Source organism: Pogonomyrmex barbatus, unplaced genomic scaffold (assembly GCF_055798465.1).
Source record: "Pogonomyrmex barbatus isolate J1 unplaced genomic scaffold, ASM5579846v1 scaffold5, whole genome shotgun sequence".
Classification (NCBI taxonomy): domain Eukaryota; kingdom Metazoa; phylum Arthropoda; class Insecta; order Hymenoptera; family Formicidae; genus Pogonomyrmex; species Pogonomyrmex barbatus.
The window spans coordinates 7,362,833-7,386,430 of NW_028297149.1; the positions used below are offsets into that span (position 1 = coordinate 7,362,833).

The 23,598-nt window shown below is 34.5% G+C and overlaps 1 protein-coding gene across 6 annotated transcripts in view; it reads right to left on the reverse strand.

Annotated features, from left to right (window-relative positions):
- The window catches only part of LOC105427221 (glutamate receptor ionotropic, kainate 2), a 119,277-nt gene that overhangs the window by 29,734 nt on the left and 65,945 nt on the right, over positions 1-23,598 (reverse strand). For all 6 annotated transcript variants that reach the window (XM_089081600.1, XM_011638882.2, XM_011638883.2 and 3 more), the window contains one exon: positions 13,710-13,862. In XM_089081600.1, coding sequence (XP_088937726.1) covers positions 13,710-13,862 — 153 coding nt within the window. The remainder of the gene's footprint in view (positions 1-13,709; positions 13,863-23,598) is intronic.

The window sequence follows — 23,598 nt, forward strand, 5'->3', positions numbered from 1 at the left end:
AACAATCCCATTAGTAAATTATTCGCGGCTGAACTTTGTTGCTCCACAACGAAGTTATTGCCGAATGAGCGGAAACGCTACGCGATACATTTTCGAAGCAATCAGTAACCGTAGTATGCTTTACGTGTATGCGCATATGTGTAATTGTCGATACTATGCTTAACTTCATTTGATTTATGCATTTACTTTCGTGACGGAAATGAATTAAATTTTCACTAAAATTTCGTTTCAAAAATCAAGTTTGGCAAAAAAAAATCTATTCTCATAGATTATGATAAGAATAAAAAGTAGCAAGAAAGAGAAATAATAATATAGAGAAGAACTGGCTTGAAGCTGCAGTTAATAAAGCCTGTATAAATGATTTTTCCTCGTCGATATCACATCGACAGGTTGAACTCTCTCGCTGGCGCCGTAAAAAAGTCACGATTCTGTAGAAAGTCGCTTATTTTTCTTTCGAGTGGAGGAATTTTTTCTTTCTGATCAGAGATGGAATACGTGTATATGTGATAATACAAGATATCGCAGCGATAGTGTAATTTAATAATACGATCGACACGGAAAATTATTATACTATATATGAACAGTGACAACGATATAATACAATCAAGGCTATAAAGCACAATCAAATTCAATTATTTAAATTTATCTAGACATTATATTATAAATTTTCATGCAAATTTTGATATATTAGACACAATCAATTATAACTTTATTGTTAGCAGAATAATATTAATGATATAAAAATTATTAATGATATAAAATTATTAATAATATAATGTTTTATAAATGATATTTTTTGCTTGTCTCGTTTATACCGTACATGACATGAAAAAGAATATTTCCCTCGGAAAAAAGATGAAGATTGCAGAAAGATACACACAGAAAGTAGCAGATAAGCAGGTATTCATCTAGCAAGAAAAGCTGAAATTCCTTCAGGACGGAGCGAAGGAAGTCGTATCGTTAAATTTAGACACTTATATTTCAATTGCATACGTGTCGAGGAGTCTCTCTCTCTCTCTCTCTCTCTCTCTCTCTCTCTCTCTCTCTCAATTTCGTTTAGTAGATAAAATACATATTTGCAATTGCGAAAAGCTATTAGATGAAAGCTTCAGTAAGCCGTACACAATCCCGGAAAATTGAAAAAAATTAAAAAATAATATAAAACTGAGAATACCTTGTTCTGCATATTTCAAACAATCTGTATAAGCGAATTATCATTATTTTAGAAAAAATATTTAATTTATATAACTAAGTTTTAATTTATATAACAGCTTTTGTTTATAATATGTCATTTATCTAGTCAATGAGGAGTATATTTTTTTTAGGAATTTATTTTATATATATAAATAAACGTACATTTCCATCAGACTATAATCCGACTAATATATAAATAAATGATATTGAAAATTGAGCCGATTATGCTTTTCATTTTCAGCATGTTTTTTGACAAAACTTTCTGTCAATTATATTCCGTCAAAACATTCGCAAATTGTTTAGTGTGTGCAGAATGATTCTTATGATACTTTTCACATACTACTACTCGAGTTTTGATATTTCCATAATACATCGGATATTACGATATTGTAGAATTTTACTATGGAAAGTTTACAATTTATTGAATAGTGCCATTATATCGAGTGTGTAATTGAATAAAATCCAAATTCTGATAATAAGAGTTTATTTCAAAAAGCTATCGCTTGATACCGAATGGTACATCGCATCTGAAAATAATTACTATAATCTCTCCAGACACTTTGAAATCCTCGATTTCTCGAATTCAAATAACTCAAATAGCCCAAGAGCGAAGCAGCCCAAGAGTTGCGAACGCGCGTTGATCTTGTAAGGATTACTTTCAATCCCCTTGAGCGATTTAAGATTCCCGGCAGATCCATTTGAAAATTAAATAAGATCGATAGGATAGCAGACACGATGGAATCGTCTTGCAGACAAGATCGGAATCAATCGAGCTTGACTGTATAAAATTGAGTGAGCGCTTACAGAGACGAACAAAAATGGAAAGTTGATCGTTTCATCTCCGAAGGTGAATTCTTTGTTATATAATCGAAAAGTCAAACTTTTTCAATGGTATTTACAAACAAAGCTATAAATCTAATAGCCCTTTTTATCAGAACAGTATATTGATTATGATAGAACTCATCGTAAAAAGATATTTTTACATATCAACATAGAGAATAATAGAAATACATACATGCTAGCGAATTGAACAATTTTTAACGAAATTTTATGTCAATATTCGGCAGCATAAATATCGATCTGGGTTTATATTTCAATACAATACATACATAAATTTATTAGTTGCATGTATATCATGATTTTAGCCAGCAATAGAAGTTACGCAGGCTTTAGTTTAATTATTTTTCAACTTCTAAACCTTATCCGATAATTATTCCGCACGTACATTTATTTACTGTTTGTCAATGTGTGAACATATAAGCAGTCAAATGTAACTGTAAATGTAAATGCATTATTTTTAATTAATATAGATTTGTTAATATAAATTTGTATAGTTTTTTTTTATAAATAAAGGTAGATTAATTAAAACGTCGTTCGGTGGCAGGCAGCCTTATCCCAGCGAGCGCAGAGCGGTTTTTACGGAATTGAAAATGGAACTAGGGATAACAAAGTACAGCCGTAAATTAATGGACCCGTCCCTGCTCCAGTTAAAGCTACGAACTTGGACCAAGTCGTGAAACAACGGAGGACAACTTCCAGTGTTCCTGACGGGAATGGCCGTTGGGATGTTGTAAGGCCGTAAACGACCTTTAAAAAGTATTACGGTCGTAGGAAAGACCGCGGCTGAATTAAGCGGTAAGCCGCCCGAACGTGAACACCTAATTACCACGGCAGCCTTAATCACGCCTTTTTAAAGGAAGAAGTAAATCTGAGGTGTGCTGCATATGTCGCCGGTATTTTTCAACACTACGAAAGCGGAGCTAACATGCGGCAAGCACTACTTTGATATTACATGAAATTGATATTACATCGTAATACATTACGAAGATTCATACATAATTTTTATCCGTGTAATTTAATTATATTAAGACTGACGCGTTTAATCAATCGAAAGGTGAATTTGAGCTTTGAGTATTTCTTAGATCTTCAGAATGGTTCGGGTAATTTACCACGCGGTTCTACTCTGTCATAAATTTTGACGGAAGCAATTCCGTATTCAACAGGTTGTAAGGCAACTATATAGACGCACACGCGGCGCGTCATTATAGTTTAGACGTTAGTCACGCGATATTAGATACCGATTCATCTTTAACCTGAAACACAAGAAGCGTAATCGAGAATTAGATAGATAACATTTAGCAAAAGCGCGCATTTAAATCCCATAATAAATTATTCAACAACAATATTTTTCCTGTTCTTCTCGAATATATCTCCCGGAAATACGGTTTTCGTGCAACGGACAACGTTCTGTGTTGGTGCTAAGCGTATAAACTGCGAGAACACGGCTTATCTGCGAACGCTTAATTAGGGGAAAAGTCAGCGGGTCGTCGCCACAGTGTAATCTTGTCTTCGTGCTTTCAGTCTCTCCGTGTCCTCACGATTAATCAAGCGCTTTCCTTCCCACAACGTAACTCCTCCTCGACGTGGCGGTGTCTCGTTGTTTCCGGTTGTGAATAAAAAAGAGAGAAGCTCGTTTGCTACGCGCCTTACTATCCTACAACCCTTCGTGCACGCTCACCCAAGGCAAATACCCTAATTACGTCGCTAATTATGCTACGTGAACGACGGTGTTTGTGCATTGGTGGGAAACTGTGTTATTGGCGAGTGTCAGTCTCGCGAATGTGATCTCCAGATGAGAAATTACCGCAGTGTCAATTGCATTGGCAGTACAATTAACGTCTAGACAGAACATTGATTGGCAGGATGTCGATACTGTAATGGCCCGTGGATGATACATCGCGAATTAAATGTTATTAAATTATTATTTATTTTAATCGCTTAAATTATTAGGCAATAATAATAATCGTATCCATTTTTATAATTTCTGTCGAAATTTTTTAATTTCAGTTATATAAAAAAATTTAATAGCGCTTCAGAAACATCCTTCTTCATTCAATAATGTTGCATCCTTTGCAGAATTTGGTAGATCACTGTCAATAGAAGTGATTCAGTCGGAAGAGCATTTCCCATTCGCGCGACACCATATCTCGCACGTGAGCTTTACCACGGCAATTATTTCTCGTTCGGTTCAATTAAGCCATTCGGCTGGAAGCATAATGTCGTTCCGGCAAGGATTTAGCAGAATGCTGAAATGCCCTATTAGGGAGCAGAAACTAACTCGGTTATACCGCGCGGCAATTCTGAGCTTCGCCCAGGGACATTCCTTGTGCCAAGGTACGACCGTTCCACATTCGGAGGAACAGATCCTCGATAACATCACTCGAGAGAACGTTTGTATAAGCTGGGAATGTTTTCGTCATGAAAAGTGGCTCCCGATCCCTCGCACACATCTAGCAATTAATAAGACTGTTTATTTGAAAAACGCATCGTTTGAAAAATCTGCAATTATCTACTACATCTAATATATATAAAGTGAACTAGTCTCTGTTTAACTTTAATAAAAAATTAAATATTGTTTCTGATAACAAAATACAATTATATTGTCTTTGCTTATTATTTGGAAGAATGAAATTTAATTAAACTTAAGTTGGATTATATATTAAAGTGAAATTGGATTTATATATCTGCCGAGACGGAAATTTGTTACTTGGAAGAAATTAAATTAAACTTAAGTTGGATAATATATTAAAATGAAAATGGATTTATGCATCTGTCGTGACAGAAATTTTACATATTCTTTTGTTAAAATCACAGTTCTGATTATGTCACATTTTTTTTCTCATCAAGCGTAAATATCAATGCCTTCCAGAGGATAGCTTATTGGATCGTACGTTTTGTTTGTACAGTATGGAAGTATATCAGTTCGTATCAGCTGTCGGATACGTCGTAAAGTACAGCAGCAATGGCGTTAGCACCGCAGAGTCGCTGAATCAACAGAAAAAAATCTATTAAAGAACATCTCGCAAAAAGGCAATTTTATCGTTGTGTTGCATTCGCTTAGGATCTGACACGCAGAAGGATTCAACAACAATATCGTTTACGTTCGCGCGAACTGAAATTCGATATTGCTGCATACGCGTTGAGTATCGTTAACAGGAGTAAGTAATCATGCGTTGAGGAAACCCGATTGTCTTGAATGTTATCTAACTAAATATCAGTTGGCTGTCATTAGCATTTCAAAGCGAACGCGAAGCGTATATCATCCTTTGCGATATAGAAAAGAATAAATATGATGCTGATTAATGATATCGTGAATCTGAACCTTGAAGGAAATTTATATTTCGTACTGTATGAAAAGAAAGAAATAATACCATATGAAAAGAAAGAAAGAAATAATACTTTGCTTCCGGTATGGCAAACACATAAAATAACGTTTACGTTCGCGGTAATGTTAATTAATCACATTTATGACTTTTTTAGCGAGCCAGAACGAGGATTGACTCGTTTTGTATCACTGGAGAATCCGCGTAAATCGTTAATGCAAAGGTGCGCTGTTCCATCACTGTATTTCTCCCCTGGGGAACTGCGTCTTTCCACTCTTTCAGGAGCTAATATGCGAATGAATGATATTTTGCGAAATAATCTCATTGTACAACGATTAAGTAAATGTATGGATTCGCGCCGCGTGCAACACACAAAGACCAAGTAGCCGAGCGCGTTACGGCGCGTGTAATCTCTTCAGAACCGCTCGACAAGCGCTTTTATGAGCGATATTAATCGCGTTATACCGCCTATATACGCGCGAGCAAGTAGAATGAGAACAATTTGACCCGGCAGTATCCGTGTCCCTGCAAATCCGGCACGTTACGACGCGTCCGAGCGCTATCTAAATCCCGGAGGATTTAAGAGCCGTCACAGGCCGGCTTAGGGCAATGGCGCGAAGAATGGATATTCTAATCACTTAAGGAAGATCTTTGCTTCTATGCGCAAGTAATTGAGCCGTCAACGCCGGATCCTTGCCTCGCGAAACGTTGACACATTGATGAAAAGCGAAAAGCGTTAATCTATGACTCGTTTCCGCCGCATAAAATAATTTTCCGAAATGTTCACGGTAAAATTAATAACGAATTACACGTCTCAAACAGTCAAGCAATTTTAAACTAAACTTTACTCGCTAAAATAAAGCTTAACTCTGGGTCTCGTGATATTTCATCCAAAATATTTTTAAACTTTTATTTTTGAAGAAAAGCTTGGAATTTTCTACCGATAAATAAAAATTCCTTACTAAAGGGATTGACGTATTCAATTATTCGCAAACGAAGTATGCAGATTTTAGAATTTCCGTGCGGAAAAAATGGAAAATACAGGAAATGCCGAAGAGAAAAAAGGCAAATATCAATAAAGCAAAAACAAGAGGAAAAAAAATTGGAGATTGGGTAGGTAACAGTGGAGCATAACGGAGAGCAATTTCGGTAAGCGGTCATCCAAAACATTGCACAAGCTTGTGCATGCTTTGGCAAAGATAGAGGAAGTTCGTATGATGTTGAGCATGAAGCGTGGTAATAAAACGATATGCCCACAATTTTAACATATACTAGAATCGATAACTGCACAGTATGCGCTTTCCTTGAACTGGATGTTTTCGCAATCGTTCTGTATTTCGTTTCATCAAAGTCGTGGCTGCTATGTGGTCAAATAAATGTGCATGGAGCGGAATACTGAACATTAGAAATGCCCAACGGCAAAACGAATATCTATATAACGGTCATCGCTATTATCGAAAATCAAATTGCACGGTAATTTGGAAGTGGTATAATAATGGCTGAAAATCAGTTGCGTATGCAATAAATTCCATTTATAGCTTGACAATAGCTCGTACGTGTATTTTTGTGAATGTGTTACATTAAATCCGATAACATTAAAATATTTTTTCTTTCAATCCATTATCCATCCATTTCCATAAAAAATAGTTTTTATCTTCTAAATAAATTTTTTTAATTTTTCACATTGAATACGAAATATATACATGAGTTTTCTCTTTGCTGAAGTTTAATAATAACTTAAAAAATGGATACATTGAAAAAATCCACAACTGTGATAAATAAATGAAAGTGTGGTCATAGAAAAATATTAGCATTTTCAAAATAAAGGCTTTCTTGTACACTAATTGCTATAGAAAATATAAAAACTAAATTGGTTTCTATTATTTTCTTGCGTAATAATTACAGATATTTTTCTCCAATAATCAATACGGCTTTTAGAAAAATTGTTTTTTAGTTATTTTCGAAGTAATTTACAGTTTAATACCGCTTTGCGTCGTATAGAAACATCGTATAGAATCTACGGACTTGTTATAATCCTTTTTAATAACATAGATGATTTTCATTTTTCATTGAAGAATAAATGTTTTTTTATAGAAATAGCAATCATCAGTAAATAAGTATAAATATAAAAGTAATAACAAAAGTGTGTTAAAAAAGTATTAATTTAAACAGTTCGGACATTGTTCATACGGGTTATATAACAATAAGGCAAATAGAGAGAAAATTTAGCTGGGATAACGATGAAATTGGTACGATAGGATGACCGATTTAGTACGGCCGTCGAATTTGTTATTCACACGAATGCACTTTGAGCTTGTTGGCAATTACATACGCGTTTACATGTATTACGTGATGTATTATCCCTGCTTTGTATCGTCGAAGTAAAAAAAATATCTAAAAAATATATCAGGTTACAGATTTACGATTAATGGAACCGATACGTATGTCAAAGCACTCTATATCATATAACTAAAAATAAATCTGAACGTTCAAGTAGATTTATATAAATAACATTTATATAAATAATAAGTGATGTACAAATATGCAAAATTGTATAATATTTTGGAGATTTGTATAGCAAGATAATAAAAAACTATTTTTGTGAATAGAGAAATCTACGTACAATCGGGTACAAAGAATATTTTTTCAAATGCAAAAATGCCACTGCAACGGTGAGCTGTAGAGGCAATTTCAAGGTAAAATCGTAGTGTTAGAGATGCGGGTGGCATATACACGAAGGAAGATAATAAAAGGCCGACCACAGGGTCCAATTGTAACGCGCGTCAGACAGTCTCTGCCGCTATGAGCGAATTTTCTGTTCGCTGAATCGTAAAGGTACAAACGTTACGAGAATTTCGTTTTCATAGATCGTACGCTGCCTTAATTAGTTGTAGACAATAGAAGCAGACGGTTGTGTTTTGGAACATTGTTGTAGAAAATTTACAAGAAAATTGGAAATATAGTACATTTTTCGCACAATATAAAAATGACTAAAAAATAGATGGGTGTGAAAATTTAATGTAAATTTTATTAGAAGATAAAAAACTCGTATCTATTTAACATTATACTTAAAATATTGTATTTAAAGTATAAAATTTATTAGTGTCTTAAATTTTATTCTATTGTTAATTAATTTTCTATTTCATTAATTAAAAATTATGTCATCTTTATATTTCCTATTTTATCGTGTGCTTTGTTTATTATAAGCAATGAATAAAGCGTACTTTATATAATTCTCCATTGAGATTAGGTACAGCGTGCATTGGCAGCGTGCATTTCGCTGTTGTTTCGATAAACAACACGGTGGTTGCGGGATATCGATGCAAAATTTACGCTGATTTATCGAACAACGATAGCGATCCCATTTTCGCTATAAACCAACGAATATTTATTTATATTAGGTAACTCGTGCAAACAGCGGCCCGTATGATACTTTTAACGCAAACGTATCGCGCGGATATGTTTCTGTTCGTTTTCTGTATCGATTCAATCGTATTAGCAAAGTGAAGATAAAGCAACGCGAATTACGAGCGCCACGAAATCCGCACTCGCAATTCAATATCATTTTCGCGTAATTTATATCTCCATACAATATTTTTAGGATTGTTTGTTAGGATCATTTATTTATAAAATTAAACATAATTAAATGTAAAACTAAATATAATTTTTTAACTCCATATTTACTTTAAAATAAAATCAGTTTGTAAGTTATTTCAATTATGTATTAATTTTATTTGCAAACAGAATTGTTACGGCAATATTATTGTGTAATGTGATGCTTTTTACTTTAATGTTATATTAGTAATAATTTTATTATAACAATCTTTTATATTATTATACTTATAATAACACTTATAAATAATACTTTACATTACTATTAATACTTATGTTAAAAATAATTTTTTTTGACAAATTCTGTTTAAATTTTCCAATAAAAACTTTTCCACAACAAGCTTTTGCTTTTGCTTTATGTTGTTCTGTATTTTTGCTTCTTAAGTTTTGTGTAATGCTTTACTGTAAAAGTTCCGTCGAAATAATTTGTCCTTTGTGTAAAATACGTTCAGTTACAAATGTAAAGAAAGAAATATGTTGCTATATGATATTGAAAACTATATTTTTTCATTTTATTTAAGAAAGAAAGTCATATATTTTTCCCATAATTTTTGCATTATAGTATTGAATTTATGATCGCAATAATTTTAAGAATCATAAATGATAAACAATTTTTCGGATTAGTTTGTAAAAGTGGAATGCGCAATGCACCAAAATTAACTTAAATTAAATACACTCGGTTAAGATTTAATTAAACGTAATTAAGCGCGCGTATATATAAAGGTGTAAATATAGTACAAAACATTCCAAAATCAACTAACTAACTTTTAGAATCGATTGTTCAATTAATTTCAATTAAATAAAATTTATATTAATAAAATTTTAAGACTTATAGACAGAGAGAATATAAAATTCTATGATACAAAAAATTAAAAAAGTTGCAAGTAAATGATGAGCTCCTTAGACATTTTGTTAAGAAAGAAACTGTTGATTAAAGAATCCACTATTAAATAAACATCGACGATTCTTTGAAATTTCTACTATAATAAAGTGAAGTATTATACTATATATTGAATACTTAAACCGTAAATTTCTCGTTAAGTGAAATACGTAAAAAGATTAGAAGTTTATAAAAACTTGGGCCGCTCTACTTGGCGCTGCAACAATCCGGTCAGCGTCGCGCGCAATATTCGTTTAACTTATTTATGAGAAATTTGGCGAGTGGACGGATTTTAATCCGACGACCCACTTTACGTTTAGCCTTGCCGGAGATATTACCGAGCTAAATCGGAGTAAGAAAGTAGGATAATGCTAACGAAATAAACAAAAGTCCCCAATGCGTGTGCCAAAAATCCACACAAGTAAACCAAAGATCCTTGAAAGGCGCGAAAGCAAACAATGCAAAATAGTTAATTCAGCGATAAAAACTCTCGAATCGGAAGATAGCCAAATAGTTTTGCGACTTTAACGCTGTCGCGTGGCGCTTTTGTGATTAGAGGTAGGAGAAAAGGATAACATTATAAATGCATCAAGGAAGGACTAAGAGTGTTCTACTTTCGACATTTGCAACTGCGCATTAAGCAGAAATGATATTAGCAATAGCGAACTTTATTTCCGGCGTGTTCCAATTTCTCGATATTCGATCGAACGTATTTCTCGTGATATTCTAATAACTCTAACTACAAATTTAAATTTAATTATAAAAATTTACAAATTTAAAAATTTTACAAATTTAATTATAAAATAATTGTTTAATCATGGAAGGATCAAATTAGTAGGTTTTTTTCCATGATTGTAGTAAAATTTCAAATGTCTCGAATATATAAATATGTCGATATTTAGCGCATTTCAGAAGCTTAATAAATTAAGGATTTCACGCAGAGGATTTCAGACGCTTCCGCTTATTTTCAGAAATTCTACTCTCCAACAGTACATTACTCGCATTATATTCCCTTGTATCATAGTTACACACGCAATATATTGCAACAACCACATTCACACGTGAATATATAGCCATGGTTGATTACCGCATGCCACTTGTGCGAATCATATCACGTATCAGATAATATTTATTGGTCTCTGTTGCGTGAGATGGACACGGGTATCCCGATATTGGACTTGGCGTCCCTAATTCAATTTCGACATATTCGTCGTCATAATCTAAACTGTGACGGCATGTCTGACGTTGTACCGGAATTCTAGTGGAAGCTAGTGGGGAGGAGGGCGGCGCAAATATTCCCAGGTCGATTAGAGGCCCCCTGGCCGATATTGGAATCTCGCTGCGGCACTATTAAATTAATGATCCTGGGCTGGCAATCGGCGCGTTCTATCGGCGAAAGGAAGGAAGGAGGACTCGCTGGAAGCCAGGAGACAAAATATTACAGCCAGCGGAACCTCGGCTTTCCCTCCGTTGAAGACGGTCAAACTAATAGCCAAGCGGGAGCCCGAGGAGATAAACTTAACTAATTATGGATGCACAGGTAGCAAAGAGACGTCGCATAGTAAATGTGGTGCGCATTGTGCTGCGTCCGAAATACGCGATGTTATTTCGCTTGTGGGACGGCAAACCAGAGAGTGTATGCGAGTGTTTGTCGTGCTCTTAAAGCGGCACGACGGTTGGCTTAGTTCTACACTCGGTATCTCGGGTTCGTCACACGTGCCTTCCCTCATCTACAAGCGCTTAATTTTCACAGAAGATGTTTCCTTAACAAAAACGTGTGGACGTAAACGTTTATCATTTCCCTTCCCCGATATAAAGCGTTACCAAAGCGATTTTTATTCTTCTTATAGTTTCTTGTTGCGAAAGTGTACAATATACTCTTCCTCCTCTCTTTTTCTGCTTCTCTTCAATGTGTATCTTTGTTTCCTCCGCTACCGCCTCGTACCTCTTCTTGCTTCGGCTGCGTTCAAATTCTCCAATGGTCTCTCGTGTCGGTGCATTTACCGTACGAACTTTTTATTTCCTAACAAGCAACGTGAAAGTCACGTACGCGCTGGGTTTCGAAAGTCTGTACAATTCGGGAAAATTGAACTCTATGCGCCGGTTCAGATAGTACGACGGACTTCCCGCTTAACGAAGGGTCGCCGAATCAAAATCCTGGAAACTGGACGTGTATAAAACAGATTCCGTGGTCCAGGTTTTGAGGAGTTGCGCAATTATTATCATTATTTCCATCTAAAATCCTTGTTAAGTATATACAGCGAGAAATAATATATTAAAGCATCAGAAGTATTGCTAGTACGATATCAAGATATCAAGATATCTAAAAGATAGAAGAGGAGGAGCTTGAAATATTATTTTTTATAAAATATCATATATATTATTTGTTTTATATATATATATATAGAAAACATATAATAATAACTTATCTCAAGGCAAAATAAATCAATGATAGAATGTGAACATACGTTATAATTATAATATAATTATAATATGTAACTTTTATGTGATGTCCACACATGTATTTTGTTTTTATTGTGTTAGTGTAATATATTATATGAAAGAACAATATCGCGATTTTCTCTCTGTCTCTAGTGGATATCAATCCCGAAACACTGCAGCCGGATATCGTACCTTGTCGGACACGGAAATGGGAAGAATGTCGTACAGGTTGAAAAGGGGAAGTACAACATCACGGAAGGATTTGTGGCCCCTGTCTGTGACAGCTTTGGAATCGTCCATCATGGTATTAAACAATTTATCCGTCGCACTATACTATACGTTATGTAGCCCCGTGTCTCGTACGAGCAACATGCGCTCGCGCGCAAAATGTTGATTGAAATTTATAGAAACGCATTTTCCCACGCTACCAGATACCATGCTCTCTTCAAAGCGGAATTATTAGAAACAGTTCATCCAAATAAATAATAATGTGATAATTAATCTCGATTCCATTATGGAAGCTCAAATATTTAAATAAAAACGAATAAATATGTTAAAAATTATAAATGCGTATTTCCGTAAATGCAAACGTATAGATGTATAGACACCTCTCTATAATTTCTGAATAGTAAAATAATAATAAAGAGGAAATTTGAAAAATTTTGTAGCAAGATCTTCCAGATTTCGTGTGTTTGGCACGTAAACGACGATATCCGATGTTCCCTTTCGCGCCATACTAAATATTTACACGAATCGAGCGGAAATGAATGCTTGCTACTATATTGGATATCGTTTATTTTGGGCGCCAGCCAGATCTTAGTAGCGGTAATTTACAGTAAGCTACCGCAGCACGTTTCTTCCCCTTCGGGGTGTCTCTCGAGCGGATCTGGTAAGTGGCATTGGTAAAGAGCGACGAAGGAGCTTCCGGGAGCGGATTTTCTCTCCTTCGTCGGAGCCTACTCTCGAGAAAAGTCCAGAGATAGATAGTGATGTCGCAATGTTGAATGTATGTTAATGGTTATGAAAAATTAAAATATGTCCCATGGGCGTTATTTACGGTGAAAATATCGCAGCATGTGATGCGAATAACCATCATTCTATGCCATAAAGACGGTATATTTCTACAGTATTTCAAACGTACGTTTATGGATAGAAACAGATAAAATTTGCATAATATGTACTTATTTATACGTACATTTACAATATATTTTGCAGCTTTGCTTTTGTTTAATTCACATTAATATAATAACAATTATTGTGACATTATATTTATTAAATTATACCATTATACCATACCTTATTATACCATTCAGATATATAGCATCCGATATAATTTAGATAATTCCAAATTGATATTATGTAGTTTATACATTATGTGCGGGTATTGTTTTAGAGAAATGTAAAAGAGAGAAGCTTACCGAGTTGATATAGTTGGTGAGAGACAAGCCGCCGTCCCAGGGGTGCTCGAGCTCGCAGGAAATATTGGCGGGCCTTAAAGCATGGGATTGCTCCAGAGTACGTAATCCTACCGCGAACACCTGTACACTATCGTACATTAACGCTGGTTCGGCCTGTAAAAATATAAATCTCAGTCTTATCCGTCTCGCTAATATTCGCCCAATAACATAAAGAGCATTATTTAAGAAATATGAATCTTTTTGTTAGCATTAATCAGGATTTTACTAGAATTATTTTGTTTCAGATCTCAGAAAGTAGTTTGCGATTATCCATTCAGCTTGTTTAAGAAGCAAGATAATTCAATCAGCTTTAAAATCAATGGAGTGGAAGAATCATCTCAAAAACATTTATTAATATGACTTATTTTCAGAATGCAAAGTTATCATTAAGCTAGCTATATTAATTAGCATGAATTGATAATTCTTATTAATTAAATGAGTGAGATGCGAGAATACAAAAGGATTTTCGAGAAGCTAACGGGTGCGAATTACGTGCAGCACGTAGCAAAATGCTCCGGTTATTAATTGTAATACTATTAGTCGCGTGTGTGCGTTTATTTCCATGAATTATGAAATTTACGGTACGCTGCCGTGTCGAAGTTACGCGTCGGTTCTAATCTAGTCACGGCAACGTCGTCGCGTTCTCACCGGAAACGTCGGCGGAAAATGTAATATTCAGCGAGAAGAGACTACGGAAGATTTGATGGCGCTGTTGCGTGAATTAATTTCATTCACACGTTACTTATTTCCGTATCGAAAATTCGTTGACGATATTTATTGTCGATTCTTTCTCGTATTCTTCTCATATTTTAGCTATGGACTATTGTCCATAGCTCCAGCTATGGATCAAAGTTTTAACGAATACATATACATATACATATACATATACATATGCATATATATATATATATACATACTACAACTCTATACACTACAAAGTTTATCATAATAAATCATGTATTCTTCATGAGTAAGTAGAATATTTAATACAAGATTAAATAATGATGGCATTTACGTTCATTATGCGTTATTCGTTCGCTTTTTGAAACTATTATTAAAATCCAGCGCGCATATCAATAGAATTGAAATACAATATTGCATTCTTCCCATTGCATATCAAGTTAATATTAATCGTTGATGTGATTGCATTTTATTGTGCATTATAATGTAACAATAATAAAATGCTAATGAAGATGAATAATGATAATAAGGATTTACTTATAACGAATGGATAAATTGGCTTTCATAAAGATGACCGTAATTAAACTAAACTCGTAATAGTATTTAGATAAAAATAATTATAAAAATCTATTTGAGTAATATTAAGTTAATATTGATATACATTTATCAATTATCGATTTAAAATTCTCGAGAAATCGCTAATGAGATTGATTGTAAAACGTAAAAATTTTACAATCGAAATGATGCGGAGCAGGCTATTATCTCCTGGAATATTTTTAGTGGGAGCTTCCGATGGTAACGATCGATGCGAGGGAGTCACGTCGCGAATTGATTTCGCTCGTATTTCAGAGTCGTGAAACGATGCTAAGCACGACGCGACCATTCCGCCCGCGACCGCTTCTCGTCTTCATTTCCTTCCCTTTCTCTGTACCTTCTTCACGCTGCGTATCCTGGAAGGCACGTATTTGAGGCGGACAAACACGCGGAAGCATCCAGGAAACGACCGGGGCCCGTGCTTAGTCTTGCGCATCTCTCCATCACTCGCTATGTTTCTTTCTGCTACGAATAGTTTGTGGAGCTTTAATGTTTGTCCTGGGCTAAAGTGTGACGTGGACCCGCACCTTTTCGCTCGGCCGTTGATCCAATATTGCGTTTGCGTTGACGATATGCGAATTTAGCATGGCTAATCAACTTTTCTCCCCGCTGGGATTCCAACTGACTTCAATGATCTCACTTCTGATGAAAATTTTCCAAATTACTATGTCTTTTATGAATTTTTTTGCTATTTTCTTCAAAGTTTTGAATAGCTCTTCAAGAATATTGAATACTGAATTCCTTTTCAAGCATTTCAAGTTTTCATTAAAACAAAAAATATAAGAATTGTAACAATTTTTGATTTTTGGATTGGAATTTTCTACTTTACTAAATAAAATCTTTTTTAAAAAAATATTTCTGTCAACACGTTGTCAGGTAATATATTTTAATATAAATGAAGAAAGTGACCCCTCGTAAATATATCTCCATGATATAATTTTTCAAACATCGAAGAGCTTCTCAATCTATATACGATAACATTTTTTCGCGTTACATCTCTAGAGAATTAAAATTCTGATAAACGGACTAAAGACTCGTAGTCTTATTTGTATTATTTCAAGATTATATTTGTAGTAACTTCTTCAAAATATTAGTTGATTCTATTGAAAGAAGAGGAAATAACAAAATTGAAATTATTTTCGAAAATGTGATTTTATAGCGCTTATAATTACCTTCAGAGTTTAGCAGGACCTTTGCTAATACATAATTAACTTAAAATGCTTTGCATCCTTAATATTCTTATCATTATATATAAGCGACTGATCCTATTCTTTTATTAATCATAGGATATCGGAGAGTTTGGTAATTACATAAAAAATTTACAATAAGCTCGCAAACTTGTTCATTACGCGGAACGAGTGGCAAAAAATTATGCGTGCAATTTCGCTTGATATTAGTTTATAAATTATCGATGTTAAGCGCGTTGCGGTTTTACAATTACGCTAAAATCTCGGTGGTGCGCGGGGCAGTGATAATCTGAAATGAGAATCCACCAGAAAGTTTGTTCATTCGCGTGAAAGTTGATGAACTGGCGTTAACGTAATTTATGCGACAGGATATACAAACGTACGAGCGCGACACGAGAACGAAGCAAGTATGACTCGGGTGGGTGTGAGCATATCCTGCTTGTCTTACTTTTGCCTGAGGCAAACAATAAAGCTCCAGCAAACTATTTGTAGACATGAATCTCGTTTCGGCGAACTTGAAATCTGTCTGGAATTGTTTATGGGCTAACTGCGGACATTTATGCTCTCGCTTCTTTTTCTCGCTATGAATTAATGATGAATTACGATTAATTAAGAGAATAGATTTGTGTGAGAGATGACTCGTTATATGAGAAATTATTAAAATTCTTTTAGAAGTAAGCATTCTATATAAAATAGCAAGCAATTAATTTATTCGAAAAGTTTTTCTGAGAATCTTTAGCCTGAAAATATTGTAATTTGTATTTTTGTTACGTCTTAATAAGTATTTAATGTTTAATTCATGATTCTTGAAACAGAATATATCATATTCATGCATATTGTATTTTAATATCTTATCCAGTTTTTATATTTTTTGCTAATATAATATACGAAAATCATGGATATCTCTATATAGAAAGTACAAAATAAAATAGGATATTTTATATATAACATATCTCTACATTATTTTATATTATAATATATTTCTTTCTTTAAAATATTATTATGCAGTATTAAGTTTCATTTCTCGGTTTCGTCAAAAAAACTTGTATCTAAATAATTTCATAATGTATTAACTGAAATAAAAAAATTGTTTCGTTTGATAGCTACATTTTATAAAATATAGACAAACTTTTTATTTACAATATGAATATTTAAAATATTTAAATATTTAACGTATGCACAAAGTAAAGAAATAAACTCCATTAATATCAATCCGCATGAAAGCCAGATCGGATTCCATATTATTTCGTAATTAACCATAATGCGAGAAATCGTATCAAAATACGTACGCGTCGAGACGTTTCTGTCGGCGAAGATATCTGACGATAATGGGACAATAACGTGTGTTACATCACGTCAATGTTCGCGTTGGATAATATCAATTTCAGTAGGTATTAATGCGGGTGCGAACTGATAGCTTCCCGGGCAAGTGAAATCATTACACGCGTATCAATCAATTAACGGCCATTTGCTCTATGCAATTTCATTTATTATCGCGCATACCGCCTCGTACCGCGAAAATTCCGATCTATGATCATGGATGTAGTAACGAATTATGCAAGATAATAAAATCGCACCCTTGCATTGTAACACAATGCGACGCGCATACACAGGTTTTTGTTTATTGAAATAATACGCGATGTACGGTTGAATTGTAAAGCCGCAGCGTCGTCGTGTGAAAACAGCACACTGAGACAGAGTGACAGGTGTGCGTGGAATAATGCAACCGTCAATAAAATGATCGTTATATACGAGCGAATAAATTTCCGAATTTTTCCGATTGCTGCACTCATTCGTTGATCAACCGGCGCGATGCACTGAGGCAACGATGCGCGAGAGATCGATAAAACTCGCGATTGCTTGCAGGTTATTGAATCCAAAATAAGGCTGGCTGCGGTATTATAATTTTGCAGTAACGTATGTAGACAATTATCAAGATTATTTCACAATTAACAAACGTACAAGGTATTTTTGTTTTACATATTTAAATAAGAATACTTAAATAAGAATTACTTTTTTTAATTCAAGTATTCCTATTTATAATTGAGCAAGCCAGTTTCCTTAACATTTTTGTACTTCCCAATAACGACCTCAATATCTCCATCTGTTTTTATACTGTGCTTTTAATCGATCTGCATAAAATGTCTCGTTATTGAATTTATATCTCGCTGTATCGTGACGATTGTACAAAATACAGGCAACTACCACCGAAAGCACGCACGTCTATGCCAATCTATACATGTGCATTTTCCCAGTCGTCGCACTCGTCGTCGGTCGGACAACATGGTACGAAGTGCAATAGCGCGCAAACAGAATAACAACGGTACGCAGCACGATGGTACGTACGGATATTTTGAAATCGACAGAAATAATGAAATCGCACGTAGGGCCAAACGACGAGTTTTAATCGACGGCACGTGACCGGTTCTATTCATCGCCGGTTCAATCGAAACAGTATTGATGAAACAAAAACTCCAGTAAACCAGTCTGGGACAGAAGTTTGGTCATCACAAAAATCGCGAGACGAATGATTATCACTATCGTAAAGCTTTGCTGTTGGCAGGAAGGTATAAAATGCCCGCGATTTCGTCTGTTTTGCTATAAATTTAGTGATGTTTATAGCAAATATCAATATTGACAATGTGAAATAACAAAACTTTTAAATATTTAATAATATTAATCCTAGAAAAATCGTGTTTTATATATATTATCGATTTCCATAAACCAATCTTAATATTCATGAAATTATTTCGTATTTGTTCATATTTATTCTTGAAATTATTTAGTGATTCGCAAAAAATTTTTCTTACTGATATATTAACTGTATGAAATAATACGAAATGCGAACGCACTTCTTTTCATTACACAATTTCTTTACACTGCCTGTTGTTTAAATTTATTTACCTTCATTATTCTGCACGCGCCTCCATTTTGCGACATCCATAACCATACTCTATATTATTAAAACAAATGTCGCAATCGTGCAACGTTAACTGTAACTCGCATACTGTCAAAATACGAATTCGTACAGTCACGGAATACATACTGCAATGCAATTGCGTTCCGCAGGTGCGTGCGTGCGTGTCCACGTCGCGGAAAAATTGCACGAGGTCCAACGCGTTCGCCGAGTGAATTCGGGAACTGGGAGAAATTAATGGTCGGCGATAGACGACGTGGTTGTCACTTTTTCTTCCTGCTCCGATGATCAGAGCGATCGGGGAATGTACGGAATCGTACGCGTCGATTGTATCGATTGCGGCGGCTTCCAGTGATATCAAAACATTTTACCGTGGAACCTCATGAGATCTGACAATCCAATAAAGCGTTTTCCCCCTTTGGAAAGGGGATCACACGAAGTATCCACCAACGAGCGACGTTGAGCGCGATCGCTTCGCGTTCGCTATGCATTTAATTCCTTTCTCTATAGCGCGGGATACGCGTTTAATTTTACCCTCTTTGAGCAAAGTTAAGTGGATTATTGTGATTACCGCTTAACAGAATTTTATTCACGCGGCACGCGGCACGCTGATGCGAGGTTCAATCGCCAATAGGGTAAAATCCCTATTTGAGTTTAAAATTTTTAATCTTCGATTTATAAAAGGATAAAAGTGTAATGGAATTCCTCTATATATTTTTTCATCACACAAAAAAGAATTATTCAAAAATTTTCCAATTTTATTTTTAAGGGGATAAATAAAAAATGAGGAATGATCTTCTTAATAATTTTCTAAGAACAAAATAATATCAATACTGTAACCGATTATAATAAATAGTAATATATATTTTCAAGTAGGAAACAGTAAGAGGATTTTCTATGGCGATCTTGTCACTGGTTAATTTAACGTTACCGGTTTGTTGAAAATTTATTTAATTTAATTAAAATTGAATTCGGTTCACCGTGTTTCCTATCAAAACACTTACACCTTATTATGCTACGTCGAGATGAAAATGAGGTGGACGAGCTCACGCGCATTATCAGAAATCTCTTAGTTGGATAGAAGTTGCGATAGTTGTTGCACCGTGAATACACTCTAGTTATCCGGAGCTAATTGGAGCGTGCTTTTAATTAGCCTGAGTTCAACCAACGGACAGGAATGGCAGCGTGGCTTTGCCTAATTGCATTTAACTTGAATGCGCATTGAAGCCATTTGAAGCTATACATTCTTCGTGTGCATAATAACCGATGAAATTCATCAATATCACTCAATAGACTCTCAATTATAGACAATATATATTTAATTTACGTGTGTAATAAGATATTTCAGTATTTTCAATATTCTCGCCTTTATAGCATTCAGATAATACGATTAAATTTCTATTTCTATATCTTATTATGTTACATCTGGATGGAAATGAGATGAATGACTCAGAAATCTCTTAATTGGATAAAAGTTGCGATTGTTGCACTGTAAATACATTGCTCTTGTATCACTCCTGTATTTAAATTTCACGTATCATTATTTAAAATGATAAATAATGATAATAATAATAATAACTAAGCTAAAATTATTCCATCGTGATAAATCGCTTAAATAAGTAATAATTTTGACGAATAATAACGTAATTTATATTTTTGAATAAATATTCTCACTAAATTATTTCCTAGATTATTTCCTAAATTTTGTTCACAATATTAATTACGTTCCTCGTACTATTATCAAGAAAATTTTATTTGTAGCTGAAAATTGCATTGCAAATAAAATTTAAATTTCACAATTTTTATAAATAAAACATTAAACTCAAATTACTTTGCTGCAAATATTTTGTTTCCAAAAAGCTTTTATGCGCACACAACATATGTGCCGCACTGCGCTTTGATGCAGTGATATCGGTCAATAGAAACGACTATACTGACTATGCAAGACTGAACAGATTGGTTCATCGGTTGAGCATCTCGACATCCTGGAAATTGGCAATCTTGTGTGAATAATGAAGAAACTGGCAGTCGCATATATCGGTCGAGTGTCTGGTTGTGCTAGATTTAAATCTTGCCCGAGTCGGATGAATCGGCGGTTAGCCGTTGGACATCCGTTGGTTTCTCTCGTAAGTTCCCTTTGCGAATCGTACGTTCGGCAAGAAAGCCAAAACTCTGAGGCGCTTCCTAATCCGCGATCCAACTCCTGTCTGGATAATCGCACCTCAGAATTAATTCGAAAAGATCTGTCTTTGTTTGGCTCGTCGTCCCGCCTCGTGCCTTTCTTGAAACGTGCATTTAACTTAGCGACGAATGACGATGAATTCACTTCACTCCGTCGGACTCCGGTGCGGTCCGGTCTCAGGATTGGCCTGCTCATTAGCATTTAAAGCGAAATGGAAATGCCTCGTCAAACTACTTGCTGTCTAGCACGAGATCTTCACCTTTCTCGTCAGTTAGGTCAGAATCGTTGCGGACAAAAAATCTGAATAGCTTGCAGGTGACAATTAATTTGATGGAAGTTAAATATTTTTACCCTTGCTAAGACACCGCCGTGATTAATAATCGTTTTCAAGATCAATCTATTAAGAGTTGCCGAGCGTCTTCATTAAAACGTAAAGTTACCGTACAATTTATTATCTATATTAGCTTACTTATCCGAGTGCCTAACTCATAGATACTTCATAAGCGTGAAGTATGAGTTTTTCGCGCTACATGTATTTTCGCTCATCATAAATTTCGCCTTCGAATAGACTCTCCTTTAAGTAAGTGTCCATTTACGGAATTCCGGTCCGAAAAATTCTCTTCTTATGAAGATAAATGTCTTCCTTTTAGGTTGACGTAATTGAAATAAATATTACTCGGTACGCGGATTCTGAAACAAATCTTGCTTTGTGTCGCGAGATTTCACGAACGCGAATTTCTTCCTTTCCGCCAGCCTGTTTGGCAAATAGAAATTTCTTTATGAAGTCACTGGCTTAACCAATCTTCCACGTGCAAGCGCCGCCGGATAACAGGAAGAGAAACGGTTATGGTCCTTATCCTACTTGCCACTGGCCACTAAGTCGCGATCCGATTTATTTAAATCCGAAAATGCCCACAGTCTTCTCAGATAATCTTTAACTTATCTTGATCAGAATTCTTAACGCAGATAATTTATCACAGCGTGTTGTATATTGCGCTCGTCGACACCTATATAAAACTACGAGAAGAAGTTATTATTTTGTTACGAAATATCTGTCGACACTTCAATCGCGTTAAAATTGCAGCATTCTTGTAAGTTTACGCCCACGACATGTGTTATTGAATTCTCTTTCGCTTTTAGAGCCTTATATTTTTAAATCAAATGTCAATGTTGTTGAATTCTGTAGCTTTCTATATATGTAATAAAAAATTATAGAGAGAAAGGACAATCTCCGGGAAAATCTTTTTGACAATTTAATATTTTTGGGGATTTTATAAACCGATGAACATCATGTGAAACAGTGCTTTTAATGAATAGTTTTACAATATTTTATGTTGTGTACATGTACAATAGAGATAGAGAGAAAGAAAGCATCAAAAGAGAAAAAAATATAAATCCAAACAAGCTGCGTGTGATGTATCGTTTTTCTGATGGAAAAAAATTCACTGTATAATATTATATTTGCAACGATAGTCAGCTCTGTTTACCTTGCTGTCAACAAATGTAACAGATTCATGTCGCACATTTGATGAATTATTTTCTTTTTGTTTTTGACATGATAAAAATCTAAACAAATTGGTATTATATGCTGGTATTATATCCGTCCATTTATTTTTATGTCTAATACTTTATTTATTTTCAATTTAATTCTACAAACGTTATGATATTATATTTGTTTAAATGCTCTTGAGTGTGTTTTATCTTTTCGATTTTTTAACATGTTTTAATACAAAGCTTTCATTTGTAATTATTGATGATTTAATTGCGGTAGCATATATCATGTTTGAAAATTTTATTATTGTCACTGAAATTCGTCATCAATTCAATAAATATTATAAAACTGCAAATTACGATTCGGGCGTGAAAGAACAGTTGTATATGTATATGCATGGTAATGAACATCTGTATTTTATGTGGAGAAAATTCGCGTTGATCGCGGTGTGTTCCGTAATGATTCGTAATAATACGCCAAGCCGTTTCCAGCGGTTGCTGTAAATTGGTTGTTTGCAATCGGCCTGGTATTGACAGTTTAGCGAGCAATGGATATGATTTACGATTGCGAAAAGCAACTCGATTTATCCGCGAGTAGGCTCTCATACACGAAATTGCAGAACAAAAGAATTTTCAAGGAAATCCGATATTGCGCTTTTTCACGACAATTAATTTCACATTTTGTCGAATTTAATTATTGCAATTATTCTATCTTCTTATTAATTATGTATCATTATAATATTTAACTTGTTATAAATTTATTAATAAATTCAAAAATAATTTGAGAGGTAGAAATTT